Below are 24,490 nucleotides of genomic sequence, written 5' to 3'. Positions count from 1 at the left end.
ATCCCGCCTTTTGAGCATCGACCAGGGGCAAGCAGCAGCGCGAGAGGCACGGGGAGGCCCGTTCGGGACTTGTCACACGTGTCGACAATCTTACTGCCTGTTAGTTGATACATGAACAATCAATACATGTAAGGGACGCACCGCTCATCCATCTCTGTCTTTGGCGGTGCGTGGCCTGAAAGATGAGTCCACTCGAGTGGGAAAAAGGGGGGCAAGGGTTTTCCGTACTGCATTGTACCTGGACCTCGTACAACCAGGCACACTGAATGACGGTCGGTCAGTCGTCGTTGTTTTTTTTTTACACTTCATGGTGCTAGTAGAGTTGCATTGCATGGCGTTAGCATGTATTAGCGGTTGTACGAAGTGGTAAGGAGATTAATTTACAGCGAAACCTAGTACTACTGCTAGTATGTGCGGACTGCATATTGGGGGCTAAATATGCCACATTATAGATGCCGGACTGCATGTCTTATCCTATATTACTGGTACTTGCTCCTTTGATAGAGTACAAGAATCTCCGAGTTACCAATTATACCAGCTTTTAGTCCTGGCCCTCCAATGCCTAGTATCATGGACCATCCTTGCCTGCTGGAGCAAGTGTTGCTGTCCATTTTCCTAAATAAGTAATTACGGATCATTGCCGTGGGCATTGCCGTGGGCGTTGAAACTTTGCAAAGCATTTAGAGGACCCATGTAGCTCGGCTATGGGCAATGTATACTTATTATACTAGTGCAGTGCAGTATTATTGCAGGCACTGCTTGGGAGCCGGTAAGTCATCCTGGCCATCGTGCGAGTACCAAGCAATGGCCAGGGGTTGCTGTCTCATGTTACTTCTGTGTTCCTTTTCTTTTCCTTTTTCCTTCCTTTCTTTTTATGTCGTTATTCACCCACTGTTTCACATGTCGCATTTTCTGTCTTCTTTTCAAGTTAAGGATGCACTAGTCAGCTTTTCTTACGCCATGATTACTAGCTACGTGCATTTACCAAGTGTAATACGACACTCTCGCTTCCAAAGTTCTCTCCTCTTGTAATCAAACTAATAAACCGCTTCCTTCTTTCTTTGACTACCTAGGTACTGTATGAAGCCCGCGGCATTCGCGCTTGAACGCGGCCGGCATTGGATTCCTGCGTCTTTTTTATGCTGCTGTATGGTACGCCTCGCGGAAAGGTCAGCCCTAGAGATCAAGTATATTGCAGCGTAGCATCATGTCATTTACACGGCTCCTTGTGATCCCTGCTCCTAAGGTAGCTTGATACAAACGCAAGAAAAGAAAGACGGAGCCGTAGTGATGCAAGCGTGTCAAAAGGACTCCTATTACTTTGTTTCTGTCACTCTTTCTTTTCTGTTTCCATCCCCTCTTACACACCGTATAGCTGGGTTGCTCTCACACCCTGAGGGGTGGCGTAATGACTTTGTCTCAAAAACCGAGCCCCAGGAAGTAGTGCTCCTGGATATGCGAGTGAGAAGCAAATGCCGCTCCCTCCCGCGACATGATATGATCCGACCCCTGCAGCGGCATGTTTCTTGGCCCTGCTGGAGCTCTATGACCGCTTCATTTCCTTCCTGACAGGCACCCATGCCTACGGGTCCCCGGATAGGCCCATCCTCAAGCGAATTTAGCGCTCCTAGTGCAACGGCTTCTGATCCACCAGCTTCAATTGACATGCCAGGCCAGCTCCAGAGGCTAGTTTCGCTTGCTAGAGGAACTATCCACTCTATCTGCAGGTGATTCCTAACTGAGACGTGTAGGTCCCAAGCCCTGTGTCTTTCAGCCCGCCACACAATGAGATGCAAGATATAATTACATATGACAATAGAGAACATGGAAAAGAAGGCAAGTTGAAGTAAAAAGGCGACATAACTACATGTGGTGAAAGGAAGAAAGCAGGATAGTGCAGTGCGCGATAGTACGCATACCGCATCTATGATACCACCTTGTAAGCATTGGTGCAATTTGCTATTGATGGCATCTATCTTTGAAGCCGCAAAGCCGGTCGTGGTCACCGACTTATCTAGATACTGTACTAGTATATAACATTCTTTCCCCCATATAGCTGACGTAGGTCCATATTCTACCTTTGTAGACCCAGTCTTACAACAAGAGTGCTGGCATCACCGCCTTCTCGTATACCAGGTATTAGCTGGTCCAGCTGATCGCGATAATGCAGTGAGAACTACAAGTAAGATCTTTATGTAACCCTTTCATTCAGTGATACATATGAATCAGAACACAGGAGCAAGCGGATGTTCCGGAGCCGCAGATCCTTTCTTTCCGGGGATAGAGATCCTAGGAATAGCCTACAGTACTTGTATACCTGTAGGTATATGTAGCTGCCGTTTACTAAACTGAGGAGCAATTCGTCCTGTACGAGAACAATGGTTCATATGCAAGGGCCTTGGCTACGTACTCCTGGCTCCAACAACATTCCAAAGTCCCCCTATCATGAGTGCCGCTTTCATGGCTCCCTGGTCCCCCGGGTAAATCCCCCACACTCCGAACAATCTGGTGCAATGGCCGAAGTGAGAAATAACAGTGCCAGCAGGCCAAAGTCTGGCCAACAACCAACGACAAGCAAAGCGGTACGGCCCGTTGAACAGGCAGAGGCTGCAAAGACTGCCGAGAGTAGTATTCATGATGGCTCGACGTCGGCCAGCCAACTACTACAAGTTTACCGAGGCTTGTCACTAGTATTTCTATCAAGTCTACACGAATCGGTCCATGCTCATAGGCTCATGAAACAGCCACTACATGGCACTAGTATTCCTAGTAAAAGAATCACACGCGTTGATTCTCGGCAGCCTTTGCTCGTCATATCCCTAGTCTCCCCGTAATACGCACAACTCTTTACGCTAAGTGGGCTGGTGGGGGGATATCTGGTCATGTTTCAACTTTCATGATCAAGGCCACGGCTTCTATATAGAGATGGTGATTACACAATCTGTTATTAATTCGCAAGCATACTGCATATGAAGAGGTGAAACATAGACTAGCTTGGCATCATTGGCCACTGACGTCAAGTTGTTGAACTGGAAGGATGAAAAATAGCCGCCGGCCAGCATGGCTTTTCTGCGGCCATTATATCCCCATGTTTATCATCTGAACCTCTGGCCGACAAAGCACAAGATTCCCGCCGCTCGGCGCGTGCCAGGTTATCTTTAGTCTCCTACAATCCGTTTTCGCTGAATACGAAGCAGTTTCCTTGCCTCGTTTGCCTTTATTGCTGCTTTCATGTTGTTTTCATAAGCCACACCGCTTTGTCGCTTCTCAAGTGACCAATTTCCCACTTGCTAGAATTTCAACACTTATACCAGTACGGAAGCTGGTCATGGCTCAAAGTTGCCACGCCACACCGCCGCTGCTCCCGTGAGACGCTGCGCCATCAATGCCTTTACGTCAAGTCTGTACATGTAGTAGGGATCTCACGGATGCTACAGCCCGATGAATTGTGATTTTGCCAGAGACCCGAGCAGCCGGAAACTCAAGCGGAACCTTTCAACGCCGATACGCCCAACCAACTCAGCTGTCCCGGAACGCCTCAGCCGAAGGCTCGAGCGGTGGAAAGTCATGCGCAAGCGAGCCAACATGACGTTTAATGCTTCTATATTTGCTTTTGGGTTCTATTTAGATTGCATGGCCCAAGCAACACACATGTGCGCGATAATCCTTTCGCGGAAAAAGCGAGGACACTGAAAATCAAGGATGTAACAACAGCTGAGTTTACCAAATTACGTGTAAAGGCTTGGAGGTGTAGCACATCATCTTGCAGAAGCCCTCAAGGCGCAGTCTGTTCTCTTATTAGCTGTCTATGCAGTAAGACGACACCTTCCAGAATATGGTTGCGACTTACGCGAGTCGGCAAGCAATTTCCGGCTTTCTTACAGGGATGTATTCGGCACGAACGAGTGTGCGATCTTTTGCTACCCTAAACTACAGCATGCCGGTATCGGTACCATTGTAGAGAATATTCTCAATGATGTGCCACTGGGTGTATGGCTTATTCAAAAGCCAATCAAGTAGTATAACCCGTAATATCTTCTTTGTGAAGCATTGGGGGCTATGGAAGAGGAGAACCATCTCCGCAGCGTATTAACACCGCCGACATGCTGGCTACCCGACAAGACGTTCGAGTAAGCACAGAAACATGAGCTATCTTGAGACGAATGCCATCCGTGACGTATTAAATTTGCTCGGGCAGGCACCTGTCTTTCGTTTTCTACGTTCCTTTTGTTAGACTATTGTGAAGGATTCATAGCGTGAAACGGCGTTTTCGCTCTATAGCACGATTCCCTTTTCCATTTCTACAATCCTAGACGTCATGAGAAAAACGACGGCTCTGCCTCAAGGCACTTCTCATTGCCTTCACTTGGAGCTAATACAGATGCGTATATCGTGCGATCCCCTTAATCTGTCATCCGTGTTCCGTCCTCTGATCGATGCGACTCTACGGGCTCGAGTAGCATTCCCCAACATGTTCTCTCCACAGCCTGTCATGCAGACATGAGGCCAGACCCCCGAGTGCTGCCGTCCTGCCGCACGTAAGCCGCATCAGTCAGGATTCGATGCAACAGTAGATAGGCAGTTCTCGCCAAGGTTTTGTATGCTACAAAGAAGCTTGGCGTTTCGCCTTGCAATTGAACGGATGTCTCTACCCGATTACAAGGATTTAATAGGCTAACTGTTTTATAGAAAGAATGTAACTTGTTCACTCATGGGTCTCCTAGCAAGACGTGCAAAAAGAAAGGAACCCTTCATCGGTACAAGATGTCATGTGTAGGGGCAATACTATTCCGTAATACTGCAAGTAAAAATACAAGCATTCGTAGTAGGTAATGCTCGTGCATGTTACCAGTAAGTACAACAATAGGTGCTATCGTGCTCCAAAAGTTTCCCGCATGGAGCTTGTCAACTCTCGCTTTTCTCGAATAATAGGGGCGGGCTTTCTTAAAAGAGAATACTCCGTAAAAATGGAGCTAATGCTACTCCATTTCCTCGTACCACACTCACTGCCGAGATGTTTCTATAAAATCTCCACACGCAATCGGTGAGCACCACCAGGAATTTGGACTCAATGGCACGACCAAAGATGGCCTGTTGCAAGGCTTTTGGCGGCGTGCCCGGATCGGCGGACGGAACGGTCTGTGCATCAGCTTCGAGACGCCCTCCATGGTCTTTTGAGATTAGCAGTCTGTTTTAAGCTCCCGTCAGCTGCAGGCAAAAAATTGCCAAGGGTGGGTGGGCGTGAAAGGGGCAAGATCGGCTCTTTGCATTTCTTGTTTTTCTTCTCGAACTTGTGTTTTGTTTGCCGTGACATCGCTTTTAGTTTCGGTTATGAGTTTAGCGCGAAAGCTTTGGGACTTCTGGAAGGATTTTTTATTCTTAGAAACGGATTTGCCTTTGTTTCGCATTGAGCTGCTAAGGATATGCTAAATGGAAGACTGGAAATCACGAAATAATGGCTCCGAATCCCGTACGAAGCTGTTAGATCGGCAATGTTACCCACGCATAGCAACTCAAAGAGGAATGATTAAAGCATGATTCGGTGGTGCGAGAAAGCGTACGAACATTGGCTCATATATGTCCTTTGACAAGATAACGTCGTCAACCGTTAGTTGGTAGTCACTAGTCTCAACCTTTCTCGTCGTGATAATGCAAATAGCACGCTACGGCAAAGCTAGAGCTGTCGTAAAGCTTGAATTCGGAACCTGCGGAGCGTTCCAATCTGGATCTCATCTCATCGGGCCTGCATATAACTCTCCCCCAACTCATGCTGCCTTGCAATCTGACATGTCGCCGGCGGCAGATGTTCCATGATGCATTAGGCCAGTTTTGAAACTAGACAGAGTGGACTGATGAGAAATGGTGATTACGGAAATCATGCGTTCCAATTTTGCCCGCTAATTACGGGACCAGCCAGAGTGAGAACAGCGGCATGGAGTTGCTACGATGACTGGGCCGGATACGCATGTGATGTGCTTGGTTGACAGACTTTCACACGAGTATGGATATATGCCCGAGAAAGGCCCAGGAGAAAGGTAATGATCACATTATTCCTTGACCTGAGTATCAAAACGAGTACGAAATATGGAGTAATGCCGGGTAGTGGTAGTATTAGGCCCTCTTATTGCGCTGTCTGCCTGGATTCCACGTATCGATATGTGATAAGTATATAGAGCAATCAGATTCTGTAAGCGATCTCCTGTACCGAGTTTATGTGATGTAAAAACTAGCTCAAAGCCCTTGAGCATGAGCATGATGCCTGCTTTCGTTTTCTTTTTACAAGGATAACTATAGGGTAAATTAGTTCATTATATCGCAACGTTACATGATGAAAGTTATATGACTTAGCCCTGATTATTAATACCGAGTCTTAAAACAAAACTAGAATGCTCGGGTTTGAGACCATGATCCAATCATGATGGAGACAGATATGTACATAAGTGTATCACTAAGCAAAAAATGAAACCAATAGTACATATGCTCTGTTATTCGTATGGTCTGCACTGGAATAATCATTGTATATAAACCTGTTGCCTTTCGTTTGATGTTGGGGTTCTTGGAATACAGAGATATAAATCTCATTCATAACACCATGTATATTGATTTGCCAAATCTAAATTGTTGCAAATACCATATTTTCGTTTGCCGCAGCTGCCATAAGAATTTGGCACCACATGGACCTGATTACTACTCTTATGCATGCTTGATTTACTTAAGCTTAAACCAAACATCTCAGGATATGCGAGGCTGAGCGATCCTTTGCACGTCAATGCAGGAAGGCGGCTCATGAGGCTTAGTCAAAGTTAATAGCGATCTTTTGAACTTCATAGATTGGAGATTATCGAGCAACATGATTTTCATTTCTAGTCAATAGCCATGTTTGTCCTTCTCAAGTTCCACTAGAAAATGATAATTGGAGCTCATGAGGGACTTGGTTATTAGTTCAACATTTTCCCCAAAGAATCTTTCTCCAACAAAAGCTCCAAAGGCTTAAATGACTGCAATATTAACAACTCACTCCTTCTTGCGGTTTCCTTCAATATAAGCCTTAATGTTTGGTCGCGCCTCAATGGCTTCTCGGAGCTTAACAATCTCCGCAGGTAGCTCAGACTAATCCACAAGTCAGTGACTGTGTAATACTACAGAAATTCTGCAAAAAAGAATAAACTCACTGGCAAAGCTCCAATTCGCTCATCGTTGTCAATTGATTGGTAGACAGCAAAGTCGGCATAGGTTATTTTATCGCCAAGGAGATAGGGGCCTTTGTTCTCTGCGTAATACTTTGCGACGGCGGCATAATAATTTGGGAGGAATTTAGTTTTGTACTCGTCTGAGACATTTCCAATATTTGCTACCCATTGTGCCTATATTTTGTTTTGATTAGTCTATGACAAGAGAAGCAAGTATAAATGGAACTGTGAATTCGCTATGCGCTGCACTTACCCTCCAGTCGATATAGTTGTCAGCCACAGCATCCACCTGGAACTTCTCATGGTTTGTCTCGCCGTCATAGCGGCCGATGTCCCGAGCCAGATATCGCAAAATGGGAATATGCTAAAAGTGGTCATTGTTAGTGCGTCTCCCTTCTGTGATACCCAATGGGATGGGGTTGACAGTTCAGTGGACTAACTTGATTTAAAATGGTGCCATTGATGATGAGAGCTGGCAACTTGCCGGTTCGGGTGATGCCTTGCTCTTTGAACTTCTCTTTCTCAGTAGACCATGTCCCATATGAGTGCCGGATATCTTTGAACTCGATACCAGCATCGCGTAAGAAAATGCTAGCAGTAGTATTAGTTACGCAAACAGTGGCTGCCAGTTTTCCAAAAGCGAGGGGTAAGCCAGTAGGTTAATGAGTGGAAGACTTACCGTATGACTTCACCACGGCCCATAGTACCGAGATCAAAGTAGTGGAGAGTGGGTGTTGTTTCGGCAGCCATTGCGGGCGTTCAAGATGAGTTTGTTGGTTCAGAAAATTGGGTAGTGCGGATTGATTGAGGACTTGATTTTGCTCAATTGAACGCAGTTTGCGGACCCTGGCCTTTATACACGTTGACAGTTGGGCATCAGTTGTTGCGTCGATATCGTTGGGCGTCTCATTGTTGCGTTGAAACTGGGCCTCTTCAAGAGACTGACTAATAGATCCTACGGAATGCTGCTCGCATTGTCCTTCCTGCAGTATCGTTCAGAAAGTGGTGGCGTTTTTGCCGGCTTCCGGGCTGAAGCCGGCAGCAGTAAACGGGAACTGTATCCCACTTCGACCCGCCGGAGATATGCTTGTCTTTTGTTTGGCTCAGCTTGCCGATCCCCTAGCCGCGAGTGGGCTCCATGACTGGAATCTGCTTACATAGCTAGGTCGTGGTCTTTGGACTGGGTGAGAGGGCTGCCAAGGGGGAAGAAATACAAATACATGTACCTACGCCAGCCGAGCATACACTGAATCTGGTGCCCTTACATTGTATGGAGATCAGCCCGGTGTTTTCATTCCACCGCAGGGCTGCGTTTGAACTTACAACACCTATTACTGCTTTCGGCCTATATGAAGGCGGTGAGTACATCTTTAGTCTATTTTTATAAAACTAGCGCTGTGATTCGACGTATGCTCACAATGCCGAAGAACTAAGCAAGCATCATCTTAGCCTTCAGCCGGCGGTGTTGAAGAGCCCCTGTTTTCAATGGTACAACCGAGTTTAGCGAGTAGCCCAGCTACGGAGACACACTGTTCATGTCTTCATCTCTGGTCATGAAAACGTTTCCATTAAATGAGTAGGCAGTGCTCTCGTGCCATTGCTGTGAAGAAAGCCACAAAATGACTGATGGCGTAACCGGAGTGGCCGTTAGGTCATAGGTTTGGAATATTCCAAACCTTGGTGACAATTCAAGCTGTGGCGCAGGCGATATTAGTGCCCATCGTGCCCAGCAAATAGTCTTGTATCGTGCAAAGTAGCCCAAGTGCTGACGCCCGCGCCTTGCTTAGCCCTATACTGGAATCTTGCAAATGATGACAAATCTTTGTGAAGTTCGGGGTAAGATGATGATCTCCTGCATTGTATTAGAATCTGACTGGTCTGCCTTAATTTCGTATCGTTGACCCAGTTATCAATTCTAGTGGTGGATAAATACGTCGTCATCTCGCAACGCAGCGCGTCCACTTTGCTTGAAGGTTCTGGTAAACCCCCGACATCACGCTCATCATCTGCGCATCACCTGCAAGACCGCTAAGTGAGCGTATAAGTGATTGCATCTATCACCATGGACACGAGCATATCCATGGTAGATCGTAAAGCTGCAGCTTCGGATTTCCTGCCACCTACAGTCGTCGACATGTCGATTCGTCAAGATGTACACCAACACCAACACCATGCACCATCAGATCCGGCGGCCGAGCGAAGAGTACGAGAAGCTATTGAGAGAGCGGCAACACGAAATTCGCAACTACTGAGCGAGCTGGAAGCTACAGCTCACGGACCCGGACTGCTGGGAAACAACCATATCAAGATTGAGCATGTTGACAAACGTCTCGCTGATCTCGAGCCCGAGGTTGCAAAGGCCGTGGCTGCTGCTAATCAGCAGCTCAAGAGCCACAAGTCCTACAGAGACTCCCTTGGAAAGAAGTGGGTTTACACTCTTTTGAAGAAGAGAGACGTCTTTGATGAAAAGGCCCAGCGTGAGGAGAGGGCATACCACCAAGTGCTTGAGAAGCGCCACAAGGCCGAAGCTACGCTGAATGAGCTCAACGCTGATAAGGCGGCGCTGGTCGTTGAGATGAAGACTCTGGAAGATCTGGTGGGACGACACGGAGCTGCACACAAAGGAATTGATAATCTCTACTCGGATATCTTCGATGGACCCACGGCTGGCTTCCCGGACGAGGACGAACAGGAACAAGCACATAAAGTAGCCAAGGCGTCTCTCCAGGAGAGGACAGAGGCACTCAAAGCAGCAGTTCGAGGTGTCAAAGCAGCTCAGGTGGTCAAACTCGCCATCGAGCGTGCCTTGTTCGAAAAGCAGCGAGCAGGCTTTGAGAACCACTCTGACATTTTTTCCCAGCGAAGTTTCCACGGAACGCTGAGTCGCTGCGTTGCCTACATCGATCGCGGCCTTGAACTCACCAACCAAGCCATTGATGTCCTCGAAACAAGACCTGGACCCGAGCAGTTGCTAGCCAAGCGCAATCTTGAACAGCATCTCACCACCGCCAGGACACAAGCGACGTCACGCTTGAAGGATAAGTCACAGAACAATGCACTTTTGGAAAGACTGGGAAGCGCATTAACAAGCGCATTGCAAGCACAGAAGGAGTATCACGAGTCCATGAAGAAAGTCAGCGAGTCGTGCAGAAACTCTATCCGCCAGACGGCAAGATCTCTAGAAAACGAGCGACGCGCTCTTCAACAGATCCGACAGAGTGCCTTCGAGACAACTGTCGGTTTTGGTGCCGCTGCTCCTGCATATCACGAGTGCTGTGATCGAGCGCCTGGATTTGAGGATGACTCTCACGCGCAGACTGCGTCGATCCAGGACCCAACAGTTGCAGAGATTCCTGTAGACTCAGAACCACCTCCAGACTACGAATTCCCCGCCGAGGGATCAGCGCCTAATACAACAACAGAGGCAGCACCGGAGCCCAGCACTCAAGCACAGACTTCTGCTGGGTATAGGTCCAGTGTTGCTGGCCCGGTCTCTGATTTGGGCGGAGAGGTGACTCTGACCAACCCACGGGGCCTGCCCGAGGCCTCATAATTAGATTTTCATGACTATCTTTTTCATTTACTCTGACGAGTGGTTTACTTGATTTGTTTTGCTGTTTCTATTCCCTGTCCGAAATTTGGACGCGCAATGTTTGGGCACGCTCTAATTTGAGATTGTGATTCTTTGGATGATGCTGGATGTAACTATTAGCGACACTCGTTTGGAGTAATCTACTTGTACAATCGCACTACAATAATACCTATGTTATTGATCGAGTACGTATCAATGAAATTTCCAGTATGAATAGCTGCACTGCCTGAAAGTGACTTTGATCTGGAATCTAGGATATCTTGGAGAGTAGGTAGCCCGTATGTAGGATCGAAATCATGTGTTACTCGTTCTGATTAAGAGATAGTTTTTCGTTAGTAAATAAGAGTCGCCTCTTTCTAGCTACGAGAAATTGGCAATCTTCCACCTGCTAGCGATTTCATCGCCACCCAAGTTTCCAAAGAGCTGTGAGATCTGGATACCGCTCTGTCCATTACCCATTCTTCCAAAGACTTGCATGATGTTGTGTTTGTCGAGGAAGTGTCTGAATGCAGTGAATTCGTGGTTGTGTGTTTGGAGTAGCAAAATTGCCAGAGATGCAATTCCTGCGGCTAATGCAGGGGCGACAGACGACATCGTTTCACTTACAAGTCTTTTCACATCGGCTGGGGCATCAGCCTCAATGTCCTCCCCGGGAACCAGAATATCGACGTTATCTTTTGAGGCCGGTCTCAAGTGCCCGCAGATGTTGTCTGCGGCGACTGTCATGGCATTTCCATAGCAGGTAGGGAACGTTGTGCCATCTGTGCTTTCAACTGCAGAATTGCAGAATATAAGCGGTCGAAGCTTGGTCTGAGGGTCTGAAGCTGCACTCATGGCCTTCTTGGTGGCTTCTCGTAGCAGGTGCCTATCGTTCTTCGCATTACAGGTGATTGAGACAATATCGACTTGATGGCTAATAGCGTAGTTAACGGCCTATGCGATAAATCTCAGGTCAGTAAACAGGTGGATGGCAAAGGCGTCCTGTTCACGAAAGGGACGCGCAACCAAGCTCAGCTATTCATACCTTTGCCACGTTCTCGGGTATGACATCCTTGTGGGTTTCCCCTACCTTGAGGATATAGAGGTGGCAGAAAGGATTCACTTTCCGGATTATGGACGCCACCTGCGTCCCATGTGGATCTGAAGCCGAAAACCAGGGTAGATACCTGTCTTCAGAATCATACTTGACAAACGAACGTCCTATCGAGATATTTTTCCATTTTTGAGTCAGAGAGTGTACGTCTACTCCATTGTCAATGATGGCGATATAGATATGACTGTTTTCCAACCTCTGGAATCGTTTACTTCGAGGTGCGTTTTTGATGATATTCCACAAGGAGTGGTGACATTCTTCCAAATCCTTCAAGATTTTGTTCTCTATATAATGGGATAGCCAATTAGAAACAGCGTAAGAGAGAAATGGATACTTCTGATTGTTTAAAGAAGTATCCGACCGCGACAAGTAATGGAGACGAAGGCAGGATAGCGACAAGGTGCTGTGCGACTGGTATGTGTTGAACCGGCCTTTCCACGTATTCTGGGGATCAACCCCTGTGGTGAGAAACTCTCTGACTGTCTGATGAAGGAAAAACAATTGCGAGTCGTAGACACTGATAAGAAGACCGCACAGGTTCTTCACCGCGATTTTGAAAGATTCTGGATCGTGCCATTTGTCCTCCTCGAATTCCGCAAACGAAGTGTACCACTGCTTCTCCAATGCCAATGTCAGAGCAACGTTGGCTTCGTCAAGACTCAGAGGCCGTGCTGCAGCAAGCATGATTTGAAGAAGCGCTATTGTCTTTTCTGACTCCTTGCTTCGGCCCAAGATCTTTTCGTACGCATCTGAGACCTGGGTTGGAAGGTCGGACAAGAGCTTTTCTATATCTTGCCTCCTGCTATACTCACTTGGGCTTTGCTTGATAATATCAAACGTTAGGTGCAGCCAGAGATAAGTGCGATTCTCCATACTCTTGAGACGTTCGGAAATGATCCGGCGACCTTCGTCGGTTAAGCCATAACCAATGTCACAAATTCTGGCATCGATGACGAGATTAATCTCTCGACCGATTTGCTCGGACTTGTCGTCGCCGTCAAAGCGCAGATATGTAGCTGTATCTGAAAACATCCTGAAAGATGCCTCCAGATCGTCGTATGGGCGACTGGTGATGAGAAACTTGAGTTTGGAAGGGCGGTTCGGCGATCTTGCCTGTTCAGTATAAAAGCTTTTGAGCTGCTCAATCAGTTCCATCCTGCTATCCCTATTGCATTCGTCTAGGGCATCGAGGAGGCAGATTATCTCGCCTGCATTTGAGGATTTGGCGCAACTCTCTAGAATCCCCCACAGTTCCGACAAGTTCTCCATGAGCTTTTCGGAATTCTTTCTATAATTGGGCAAGGCGTGTTCAATCAGACTGCCGGTAGGGTCTTTGGTGAACAGCTGATGAAGTATTGCGCATAAGGCGTTGGTGCTGTTCATACGACGCTGATCCCCATCCTTGAAGAAGAAGTGACAGACGGTTGAAGTGGTAACGTGTGTCGAGAGTCGCTGCTCGTCAACTAGAGCTCGCGATAGCACTGACTTTCCGCAACCAGGGCCTGCAGATACCCAGAGAAGACTGGAAGTGCTGCTGTCTCGCCATCTGCCAAATCGATCGTCGTTAAAAAACCACTCACAAGTGCCTGGCACTCTCTGCGTGTTGAAGCTTTTGTAACTCTCGTAGTCGGACGCGAGATCGCGTAGAAGATTCCGCTCCGTCTGGTCCTCGTAGAACCTCTGAGATTGTTTTCCATCTTCCTCGAGAATGCGGCGAATTTCACTGAGGATAATCTGAGATTCCTTGATCTCTTGTAGTTGGTTATCTCTGTATTGTCGCAATTCCTGTTCACGGAGAGGAGGGATGCAATCACTACATATTTTGCTCAATGCATTAACCTCATTTGCTAAGCTGTCCCAGTCATTCTCAGCGGCCACGTCTTGCCATGCGCGTGACAGCTGGGCGCTGGACAAATGGCATATGACTCTGGCTTGATATTCGACTATGTGGGAATAAAGCTTGGCCAAGGGTTCAACAAGATCTCGGTAATCTTGGCCGTGTGAGGATTGGAGATAGGTCTTTTCACTGATTCGCCAATAGACTTGAAGATCGCTAATTGAATTGAAGCCTTTCAACATGGCCTCATTTTGTTTGGTACCGCTCGTAAGAAGCTGCTCTGGTAAGCATCCGGTCAAGAGCTGAGAGGGCCACGCAACTTACTGGCAGTACCATTGAAACACCAGACCATGCTAACGCGGCATATGGCTGAGCACTGAGAGCGCTCTTAACGATCTCGTCGGACCACAGCACAAACTTTGCCAGCCTCTCGACTTGCTCCCGAACCTTGATGTCCTTTCCCAGAAGTGGTACCTGCCATTGCTTCTTCTCCCGATCTGCTAATAGCTGTTTGACAATTGATTCGACAGCCAACGGAGTTGAGAGGTCCGAGTTAGGTTGAGGGTCCTCTTGCAGTGTGGCGAGGTGCTTCTCGTAGTCTGCTGCCAGCTCGGATTCTCGACCCTGGAACATCTCGTAAGCCCGAGTCCATGGATCCAGGCTGCGGCTGGGAAGAGAAGAAGCCGCATCAGGAGAAGCGGGCTGTGCGACGATTGCCGTGACAGACGAGGTATTGACGGACGAAGATGGTGGTGCCACGGTCGCTCTGCTGGATGGAACCTCCTCATTATCGCCAAGCTTGGCACTGGTAGTTTTTCTAGACTTTCCCAGCAGGCTGCCCTTGAATTTCCGAAGGCGCTCCATACTGTTGTCCAAAAACCAGCTTCAAAGAGTAACTCCGATACCTGTCTGCAGTGATTATTGTCGTATCAGGTTAACGCTTACTACATTTTTAGCGACTATGCGGCTGAGCCCATTATGCGGATGCCTGGCGATCAGCCGACCAATAGGACTTGCAGCAAGACGTGACAACCACATTGAGTTATCTAGAAGGGAGCGTAGTAGTTAGCAGGTGTTGACCGTTTCAATACCTAGCTATGTTCATGATACTTTAGATACGTGTAGTTTACGGAGTGCTTGACGAAAAGAAGAGCCCATATAGACTCCAGCTAAGGCCTGATGCCCTGTAACTGAAGCAATTAGCACACCGCATGCAATCAGCTTATTGACCCGTTAGACACAAAATGCGCATCGCACCGCGACAGGTGAATTCTTACGGCGAGCACATACATAGGAGTCAATTGGTATGGATTTAATGCTCGTAAAGATATGTGAACTTTGGGACCGCACACGATATTGAAGCCCTTACAGACACAAGACTTATAATATCTGTGTTAAAGACACATTAGAGCTCTTGGCTCAACAAAGTTACGAAATCAAAATTAGATACTCATCACATCATTTGGCCTAAGGCTTATCACATGTTTAACAATTAGAATAACAAAGCTTTTGAGATAATCTCCACCTAGCCCCGTACCCGAGGAACGTCATTCATGTGAATAATCTGATCTCGCTAATAACGGCAAGAACGGGTATAACGGGTTCTTGGAACGGTGATTCGTCTGCCAAAATATGCATATTTTTATTATGTGGCTTAGTAGATGTGGATCGAGATGGTGCTTGTAATGTAAGAGTGTCATGATTGAGTAGCATTGCTGTTGCTAGTACTACTATGTTCAATTTAGTCTCACTAGGAGCGCTGCTTTTAATGCAACTATATGTAATTGATTGCGCTCTATTTTAAATCTCATATATACATTCTGACTGTTCTACCCTCATGGCTCCTCAATTCTGATATCTTCAGTCCAACTTTCTTTTGGCTGGCTGTACAGGTTCCAAGCTTGCTCGGCAATGTTCCGGGGGTTCAGGTACTTGTTTGTCTCCGTTACATATCCAGCAACGGTCAGGATAGCGACGTGAACGCCTTTTGGTTCATAAACCTTTCGGAGAGTTCGAGTAAAGTTCTTCTGAGCTGCTTTGGACATGGACAAAGAGACGAGATTGGTCTCTGGGGCCTCGGGGAGATGAGAGCTGGTAACAATGACTGTAGGCTTAGCACTGGCATCAGAAGATGCCAAAGCTATAAGCTGTGGGAAGGCCCATTTGGAGAGGTTGTTCAGCGCAATCGTAGAGATTTTGAAGTCACGCAGGAGCTCATCGTCGCTGACTTCTTGATGGCTAGACTCTGCGACTATGGCTGCGTTGAATAAGACAAACTCAACCGTTCCGAGATCTTTGCTGATCTGGGCAAGTGTGGTGGTAAACTTGGCAGGATCGAGGACGTCGGTGGAGTAGGTCTTCACAGTGGCATTGCCATTGGAAGCAGTTGTAACAAAGGTCGCATCTTTCTCAAGCTGCGTAGGATTCCTTGCAACGAGAGCGACCTTGTTGAATTTGTTGGCCGCGAACACGGCGGCAGTGTTGCTGCCAATTCCAGGGCCGGAGCCGATGATGACGACGGCGTTGTCAGAACGAGCAGACATTTTTGTGTATTAGTTGGAGTTTTGTTGAAGTTTCGAGTTTCAGAGCTTGGAGTTTTGAAGTAGAATATGTGTCGATATTTGCTGAAGCTTTTGCTCTTTTGTAGTAATGTATTGCTGAGTCTGCTAGAATAATTTTCTCATCACTATGACGGACTTCTGTCCTCTATTTAAGCTGCATTGAAAATTTGTAAACTCCCTCAATCCTCCATCCTCCATTCTACTATTGACTCCGATCGATAGTACTCTTTGGCATGAAGCCACCTCGGCCTTCCTTCAGCCGCAAAAGTTTGACAGCCATTATTAAGCTGGTTGCTGGGTTTAGTGGCCAATGACGATATGTTGTCGACTATAGCGCTGCGTCGCAAACATCTCCGCGGGGAGCTTAACAATCGGCTTGCCGTCGGCTATGCCACATGGGATTTAGACTCGCCTGTAGGTGCCGCAGAGTTTACTCATAAAGCAGATGTGCGCTCTTGTTCCATTTTCGTTTGCCTTAAAAGAGTAAAAAGTCCCGCGTGTAAGTTTTAGCTTTCTTGCCGTAACCCTTTGCCGCAAGATACCTTCTGGCCTATTCTCAAGCTGTTTCTTATCGAGCACAGCGCTAAAACCTTACGACGCGGTAACTCCGTTGAAAGAGTCCACCACGGCATCTCCCGTCAACAGGAAGAAGTTGACCGATACAACTAAATGCTTGTTTCTAATATCTGATTGCCTAAGTAATCGAAAATTCAGCCTTGCAAGGCGCTGATACCTGGGCTGACTTGTGTCATAGGTCTCACTGTATCCCCGCCAGAGCTAAGCCAAGCGAAGAGTCCCCAACCACCAATTCTCCCTTTTGTTTCTACATTTAATAATCGACCAGTCTTTTTGTTTCAATATTTTATAATCGCCCATGATGGCGACTCAACGTACTACGGAATTAAGGCGCATGCTGGCCCTCTCCTACCCATGGGTCAAGAAGCCTTTCGTGGTTGGTGCACCCATGCGCATCATGGCCGGGCCTCAATTGGCTGTCGCCGTGTCTGCGGCCGGCGGCCTCGGGTTCATGGGACCACAGGCCAAACCAGATGGAGTGCTCGCCGATCTCGACAAGGCAAGAGAACTGGTAGAAGCGTCGAATCTGCGCCACCCTCTGCTCCCAATTGGTGTGGGCTTTCAGGTATGGAATGGAGACTTGAAGGTTGCAACAAGCGCTATTGAGAAGCATAAACCATGTGCTGTCTGGCTGTTTGCGCCCAAAAACGGCCAGGCAGAGTTGGATGAATGGACCGTTTCTCTTCGAAAAGCTTCTCGTGATACAAAGATTTGGATTCAGGTCGGTACGCTAAGCGACGCCATTGCGGCTATCAACAGCTCAGCGCCTCCAGACGTTCTCGTCGTTCAAGGTTCCGAAGCAGGCGGACATGGAATGGCAAAGGAGAGCGCAGGAACCATTGTTCTCTTCCCAGAAGTCGCTGATGCCGTCAACGCCAGGAAAGATCTCGGAATACCTGTAGTGGCGGCGGGAGGCATCATCGATGGTCGAGGGGCTGCAGCAGCATTTTCTCTAGGAGCCGCTGCCGTCGCCATGGGCACTCGCTTCCTTGCTTCTTCAGAGGCACGCATCGCAAAGGGATACCAAGATGAAGTAGTTCGAGCGTCCGATGGCGCCAAAAACACTCTCCGCACCCACTTATACAACCACCTCCGGGGCACTTTTGGCTGGCCTGACGTTTTTGCACCTCGAACTCTCATCAACCGTAGCTGGACTGACCACGAGGCTGGTGTTCCATTTGAGAAGCTCCAAGTGCTGCATGACGAGGCTGCCAAGAGCGGCGACGCCGGATGGGGCCCAGAGGGAAGACTGGCAACGTATGTTGGTGCAGGTGTAGGTCTTGTACGGGATGTGCAAGACGCGGGTGCGATTGTTGAAAACGTAAGAAACGAAGCGAGGGGTATCCTCAAGGCTTTGAGCGATGATATTTGAAAGCACCGACGTGCTTACATTTCCAATGTGAAGTATCTACCAAGACAGCGTTGAGACTTTCAACATAGTCGAGTGGATTAACGGAGACAGTATTACTGCCCTCAATGTGTCTGGTGATGGCATCAGAATTCTACAGCATGTGAGAGAAAGAATTACAAAGCATCCGCGTAATCGTGAGTATGCTGTGCCGTTGTTGGGTTGTTGAGAGATCAATAACTGCAAGTAATTTTCATTGCACCCCGCCTTAGGTGACTCAATCGCCGACGAAGATGATTGCGCGGCATGCTTAAGTACCCGTAGACTGGACTATAATTGCCAATTCCGGCAACGCGCTAGCATCCGCAAAATAGACGAGTATCAAGACCATCAAATGTATAAGAGCTCGACGCGGTCCTCGGATTTATTGGATAGACTCCGGTGATCGACATACATGTAGTTTCTGCTTCTTTTGCTCTAGAATTCTCGACATGGCGCAATCGTTCAATCCGAGCCAGGCTCTCCCTCGCCAGCGTATTCGCCAACTTATACCTCACTTACGCCTTGGAAAATGGCCTACAGGCCCCCTCAATTCCATCACCGACGTCCCAGGCGTCCTGGCCCATACTGAGTCTATCCATAGCTCTCCTCATAGCAAAGAGACATCTACCGATATAAATACCGGAGTCACTGTCATCTTGCCTAGGTCTGACTGGTACAAATATGCAAGCTTTGCCGGCGTCTTCAGCTTCAACGGCTGCGGAGAAATGACGTCTGCTCACTGGCTTAACGAAACGGGCCAACTTCATTCGCCAATTGTTCTGACCACGACTTCAGCCGTTGGCGATGCGTATCGTGGAATCTGGGAATACACTATCGAACACCACTCTAATGAAGATAAAGAGCCCAACATCTTTCTCGTACCCACCGTCGCTGAAACATATGACGGCTATCTCAACGATCAAAGCAAATTCGCCGTCACTCCGCAGCACATTGCCAACGGCATTAAGGGCGCAACTGCAGACCCTGTGCAAGAAGGAAACGCAGGAGGCGGAACAGGCATGATGTGCCATCGCTTTAAAGGAGGCAATGGGTCTAGCAGCCGTGTGGTCAAAGGATACGACCATGATGGGAACGAAAAGTCCTATACGGTTGGAGTGCTTGTCCAGGCCAACTACGGATCAATGGAGAATCTCCATATTGGAGGCGTCCCAGTAGGCCAAATTCTCAAAGAACAAGGGAATCAAGCATTGCCAAGTCTCAAACCTGGACAGAAAGAGCCTCGCAAAGACGGTAGCATCATCATCATCGTTGCAACAGACGCTCCTCTTCTACCTATCCAGCTCCAGCGATTGGCTAAGCGTGCCACTGTCGGCTTGGCCAAGGTCGGAGGCTACGGCAACAATACTTCAGGAGACATATTTCTTGCATTTTCTAATGCAAACAAGATTCCATTCTCAGAGCTGTCTGGGGGTAAACGTACCTACGAGCCGCAACCGTACGGCGTGCAGATGTCAGATAACTATACCATTGATGGATTATTTGAGGCCGCAGCTGATGCGACGGAAGAGGCGATTTACAACGCACTTTGCATGGCTGAAACGACGGTAGGATTCAAGGAGAGAAGAGTCGAAGCTCTTGATTTGGCCAAGGTAAAGGAGATTGTTGAGAAGAGGTTGTGATGGGATTATGGGGTGTCAGACGGTTCAGGTATCACAAGACGTCTCCATAAGGAAGAACTAATATAAGCTAAATTTAAACCTTGCTTTCAAATTTACAATACGAGTTCATTGATGAGAACCAACTGCTTCATTGCTATTAGTCTACCTGCACTCATAGTAGAACTGGCCATGTGGCGAGTAGCACGTTCTGTTGGGAATAGACTGAGTTAGCAAGTAAGGTCTGTCTTACTAGATATATTCCTATTCTGAACGTCATCGTGCGTTCGGCTCGTCGCCTTGGCCCCCGCACCAGGAATACACTGTGCTTGTGTAGGGTTACAGTGAGAATAGACGCCTATTTTCATGCTCTCAGCTTCGGGAATCCTGAGATACTCGGTCCCGAAGACAATGTTTAAGCATGATATTAGGAAGAGATCGGCAATTCAATTTGAAGTATACAATCTGAAGATCTTCTTATAATAGAACAGAATTCGAGTATAAAAATCTTGCTTGGGCCGTGAATATTTATCTATTCTTCAGACAACTCCTTCTTGATTCAACTATACAATCAATTGAACCATACAAGATCATAAATCTCGAAAAAAACTCGCATATTACCATATCCAAAATGCAATCTTTCGTCTTTGTCCTTGCTCTACTCGCCTCTGCGGCCATGGGAATGCCTTCTGAGCTGTAAGTCAATCATGGTTCTGCCACTGCCTGCATGCACATGTATGCTAACTAGTTTGCCAGCAATAAGCGAGTCAACTGCTGTCTCTACTACCCTGGTGCCAAGTCCAACTGCCAGGCTGACTGCATTGATCCGTCATTCTGCAAGGCATATGGCATTCCCCAGACGGGATATTGGTGTGACTGCGGTCCAGCTGCGAACTGCAATTCTTAATTAATAGCAGGAATACTTTGTGCTTGGAGATTCCTGATAAAGTTGCAACCGAGGAATTGGAATTTGAAACACTCTTTTACACGAAGATTATGTTATTGATTACTATATAACGAATAATCTCAAGTCATTATTATCATACATGATCATTAAACCACCCTATACATGATTACTGAGGCCGACGCACAAGGTTCGCTGGATCAGCCATTGCGGCAGCAGCTCGCACATTCAACTTTCTCTTTTCATGAGAGTTTGAAGTGCTTGTATGTCCCTTTTCGTGTCCAAAGATAGCCCACTCCGCGACTGTAGCACCGGTGCCGTTCTTTGCCACGGCGTCCACATGGTCGAGACCCTGGTTGCCCACAATGAGAAGCGATGCGTATCTAGAGGCAGCAACGGGCGTAGACAAGGTGACATTAGTCGTGTTACCAATGGGAATGGCAATGACGTTCAAGTCAGTAGTATGAACGTCATAAGGATTGGACTGCTTAATATTGGTCAAAGATGTGACGACCTTGAAGTTCGAGTTGTGCTTTTGCGACTTGAAAGCTGCCGCTGGGTCGCTGATGGCCTCGTTGTGGAAAATGACAGTTGCGTTGACTGGAGGTGCCTGAGCCCAGTCGAAATGGAAGCCCGAGACCAAAGATCCCACATCCTCCTTATCGAGCGTCACAGTAATGGAGCTTACGTCGGCAGCAGAGGCAGGCTGCCACTTGGTCGACGTAGCACCGTCCACAGCTGCAATCGGGAATTGACCAGGCACATAAGTATCAGGGGAGCTGGCGGCGTTGCACTGAACCAGGTTGCCAGCGTAAGTTTGCTGAGAGCCAAGCTGCCTGTTAGGAACGACAACAGATCCCTTAACGGGCAGTTGGTAAGCCTTGGGGCTTTCCTCGGATCCAGAGTGGATGGTAATAGTCTTTCCAGCAAAGCGCTGATCCGCACCATCAAGCGCAGCAATGCCGCTGGCACGGCTGATAGTGGTGTGAGTGTAGTTGGACCAAGCGGAGATGGGCCAGCCGCGCCAATAGAACGTCCTGTATCTGAGGTAAGGAATCTGCGGAGGCAAGTTTGGATCGATGTGAATGAAGTCATCGGGCACGAGCCGGAGTCCAAGGTAGCCAAAGAGAACGACTTGGTTGGCGCCGCCGTGGCCAGTGAGGAATGGATAGGCCGGGTGAGTACCGCCGTTGATGCTGGCATCATCAATGAGTTGTTCTGAGATTTGGTAGAATGGCGCGCGAACGTAGGGCTTATAGGCGTATTGAGCGTAGGTGTACGATGAGCATCCTGAAGGAGAAATTTCGTTGGCAACAATAGAGAAGAAGGCGTAGGTCATGGCAGGTCCATCAGGAGATTGTTTGTTGGCATACTATGCTACCGGTCAGCAACCAATTGGTATAGAAATCTGGGTCCTGTAAAAACTCACGTAATCAAGATCGTTTAGAGCGTCTTCGGAGCTGTAGTTGGTGGTGTAAGACAAAGGATAAGTGATCATGATCACATCAGCCTGTTTGACAACAGCACTACCGTTCATGGTAGTAAACTCCAATGTGACTCCATTTTCTCGAAGCACCAGCGAGTTGGACGCCATTTTGGCCCAAGTCTTGTTCTGCTCGATGCCGAATTGCTTGCGGAACGTATTTGCGTTCTGCAGGTGTTCCGCAATGAGAGGCATTGTGTATCCGCCAGCATCGACATGGTTTGCGTATTCATCCTACAATCTATTAGTCAAAGAACAGCAACACTAGGAAGGAAGATAGACTTACAGGATCAGTCATGTTGGTCAATGTCCACGACGTCTTGTTGGGCTTTAGCATGTTTCCGTACAGCTGAGCGATTGAGTCGTAAATCGGGAAAAGGTTCTCCTGGAAGTTCTTGGTATCGCCGCTAACAACCCACTGGTTTACGAGAGAGAGGCCAATATCTCCATTCAAATGATACTCGTAGTCCCAGCAGGGGCCAGTAGCAGTGCAGTTTCCATAACGGCCACTGGTCCACGGGAATACGGCAGCATCAGCAGAGAAGAACGTCTCATTTTGGGAACCCGCAGCTTTAGTCTTGACGTTTTCCTTGGCCATGCCGTATCTCGCCAGACGGTAGTTTGTGATTCTTTCAGCAGCTTCTGGATGAGCTGCAACCAGACCGGGCTGCATCCAGAGATCAGCATCCCAAAAGACTTGTCCGGCGTAGGAGTCGGAAGTCAGTCCGCCGACAGAGATACTGTCAACATTGACTGGGGCTCCGTTGGCTTCCTTGCTTCCATTTTTGCCCACTGTGTTTTGCAAAAGGTAGTAAGCGTTGGTGACGGCCATGATGGCAGAGTCGATGATGTAGTTGTCGGCTGGAAGCTTGCCAGTCTTGGGATCGGCGAAGCTGTCGACAGAACTCTCAGGCATGACAGTTGCCCACTCCTTAACGTGGTAGTTAAGAGACTTGGCGTATCCGTTGCTCAGTGCTGCAGCTGCTGCACTCTTGGCAATTTGTCTGGGGTTCTTGAAGGCATCGGAGGATGCAGCTCCAACAAATTTAGTCACTCGGGCGGCGTGTCCTGCTGAAAACTTGACTGAAACAGCCTGTGCAATGGAAGATGCGTTGGTGTGTACGTATGGCTTGCCCTTGACAATCTTGCGACTCGCCAAATTTACGCCCCCAGAGCCGGTAATGTCAGCATACACAAACGCCGTCACATTGGAAACGCCGTTTGGTCGTACGGCGGAGAAGATGGCATTGCCGTCTTGTCCAGACTCCACAAAGTCGGTGCGTACGGCAGCAAAGCCATCGAGAACATTGACAATTGATGCCTGCACGTTCTTGGATGAGGTAACTTCCATATCAACCACGGCTTGGTTCACGTATAATTTGTTGGCGAAGATGCGATAGCTGATGTCGAAGCTTCCTTTTTTGCCTTTGGGAGTCCACTTATATGACCAGCTCAAAACTCCAGCCTTGTAGTCATAGGTCGATCGGAAGTTGGAGATTGTTCGGTTATCAACCGTAGCATCAAGATAGGTATTGTCACCCAGATCCAAGATGAGCCCGCTCCAGTGGGGAATGCCGCTGATGGCAGTATCGGAGCCATACTGTGAGATCCACGGGAAGTTTGTCCCGTTCATGACTGGCTGGGAGTCCCAGAATCCAGCAATGGTTGCAAAAGATTGGCGTCTCGAGAACAAGGGCCAGCCGCTGATAACGTCGCCATTCTCTTCTGTGTCGACTTCAAAGAAAGGTCCGACGCTGGCGACATTGATGCCGAGATAGCCATTGGCCACAGAACCGCGTGATTCAAACGCGCCCTGCTTCAATTGCGTTGTGCTGAGCAGCCAATTGTCTTCGTCCCAGGTCACTCCAGCGAAATCGGTCTTGTACACGTTCTTGCTGAACTGGGGTCCTGTGCTTGATCCGCCGTTCCTGCTCAGGCATTCTGCGACGCGATCATTTGAAGCGGTGCTGTAAACAGGATGAATAAACTGAAGCAGCGACAGCAGCGCAGCTCCAGACAATGTCTAAGGTAAGATAAATCAATATGTGTTCGTTTGGATAGAGGAACAGCTAATAAATGCTGTGAGCTACTCACTGTGGACCGCATTTTGTCAGCCTGTCAACAGGCAAAGCAAACGCGCGATGCCAATTTACACTACGGTATAAGTTGAAATAAACCCGCCACGAGGTATCGCCGTTGCATGCAGATACTGGCTGGGATTTCATCGAAGAGCTGAAAGTGCGGCATC

At 48.0% G+C, this 24,490-nt stretch overlaps 8 protein-coding genes across 8 annotated transcripts; 4 read left to right on the top strand and 4 right to left on the bottom strand.

Annotated features, from left to right (window-relative positions):
- Positions 1-7,014: 7,014 nt before the first annotated feature.
- TGAM01_v201309 (hypothetical protein) lies at positions 7,015-7,940 on the bottom strand (the record flags this gene model as incomplete). The annotated part of the gene is made up of 5 exons (XM_018809097.1): positions 7,015-7,110; positions 7,173-7,364; positions 7,444-7,554; positions 7,631-7,781; positions 7,870-7,940. 5 exons carry the CDS (start codon positions 7,938-7,940, stop codon positions 7,015-7,017), a joined length of 621 nt encoding a protein of 206 aa, XP_018657672.1.
- Positions 7,941-9,252: 1,312 nt separating this feature from the next.
- TGAM01_v201308 (hypothetical protein) lies at positions 9,253-10,743 on the top strand (the record flags this gene model as incomplete). Its single annotated transcript, XM_018809098.1, has 1 exon — positions 9,253-10,743. One exon carries the CDS (start codon positions 9,253-9,255, stop codon positions 10,741-10,743), a length of 1,491 nt encoding a protein of 496 aa, XP_018657673.1.
- Positions 10,744-11,142: 399 nt separating this feature from the next.
- On the bottom strand, positions 11,143-14,576 carry TGAM01_v201307 (hypothetical protein; the record flags this gene model as incomplete). The annotated part of the gene is made up of 3 exons (XM_018809099.1): positions 11,143-11,715; positions 11,807-13,987; positions 14,037-14,576. 3 exons carry the CDS (start codon positions 14,574-14,576, stop codon positions 11,143-11,145), a joined length of 3,294 nt encoding a protein of 1,097 aa, XP_018657674.1.
- A 971-nt stretch (positions 14,577-15,547) lies between these two features.
- TGAM01_v201306 (hypothetical protein) lies at positions 15,548-16,255 on the bottom strand (the record flags this gene model as incomplete). Its single annotated transcript, XM_018809100.1, has 1 exon — positions 15,548-16,255. One exon carries the CDS (start codon positions 16,253-16,255, stop codon positions 15,548-15,550), a length of 708 nt encoding a protein of 235 aa, XP_018657675.1.
- Positions 16,256-17,150: 895 nt separating this feature from the next.
- TGAM01_v201305 (hypothetical protein) lies at positions 17,151-18,221 on the top strand (the record flags this gene model as incomplete). Its single annotated transcript, XM_018809101.2, has 1 exon — positions 17,151-18,221. One exon carries the CDS (start codon positions 17,151-17,153, stop codon positions 18,219-18,221), a length of 1,071 nt encoding a protein of 356 aa, XP_018657676.1.
- A 467-nt stretch (positions 18,222-18,688) lies between these two features.
- TGAM01_v201304 (hypothetical protein) lies at positions 18,689-19,879 on the top strand (the record flags this gene model as incomplete). Its single annotated transcript, XM_018809102.1, has 1 exon — positions 18,689-19,879. The coding sequence occupies one exon, from the start codon at positions 18,689-18,691 to the stop codon at positions 19,877-19,879; it is 1,191 nt and encodes a 396-aa protein (XP_018657677.1).
- Positions 19,880-20,486: 607 nt separating this feature from the next.
- Positions 20,487-20,762, top strand: TGAM01_v201303 (hypothetical protein; the record flags this gene model as incomplete). The annotated part of the gene is made up of 2 exons (XM_018809103.1): positions 20,487-20,551; positions 20,612-20,762. The coding sequence occupies 2 exons, from the start codon at positions 20,487-20,489 to the stop codon at positions 20,760-20,762; spliced, it is 216 nt and encodes a 71-aa protein (XP_018657678.1).
- Positions 20,763-20,928: 166 nt separating this feature from the next.
- TGAM01_v201302 (acid trehalase) lies at positions 20,929-24,348 on the bottom strand (the record flags this gene model as incomplete). The annotated part of the gene is made up of 4 exons (XM_018809104.2): positions 20,929-22,131; positions 22,189-22,476; positions 22,529-24,265; positions 24,337-24,348. 4 exons carry the CDS (start codon positions 24,346-24,348, stop codon positions 20,929-20,931), a joined length of 3,240 nt encoding a protein of 1,079 aa, XP_018657679.2.
- Positions 24,349-24,490: the final 142 nt, after the last annotated feature.

This window comes from Trichoderma gamsii (genome assembly GCF_001481775.2).
Source record: "Trichoderma gamsii strain T6085 chromosome Unknown Scaffold_3.2, whole genome shotgun sequence".
Taxonomy (NCBI): Eukaryota; Fungi; Ascomycota; class Sordariomycetes; order Hypocreales; family Hypocreaceae; genus Trichoderma; species Trichoderma gamsii.
The sequence above is the reverse complement of the archived record's forward strand: the minus strand, read 5'-3'. Positions and strand labels throughout refer to the sequence as shown.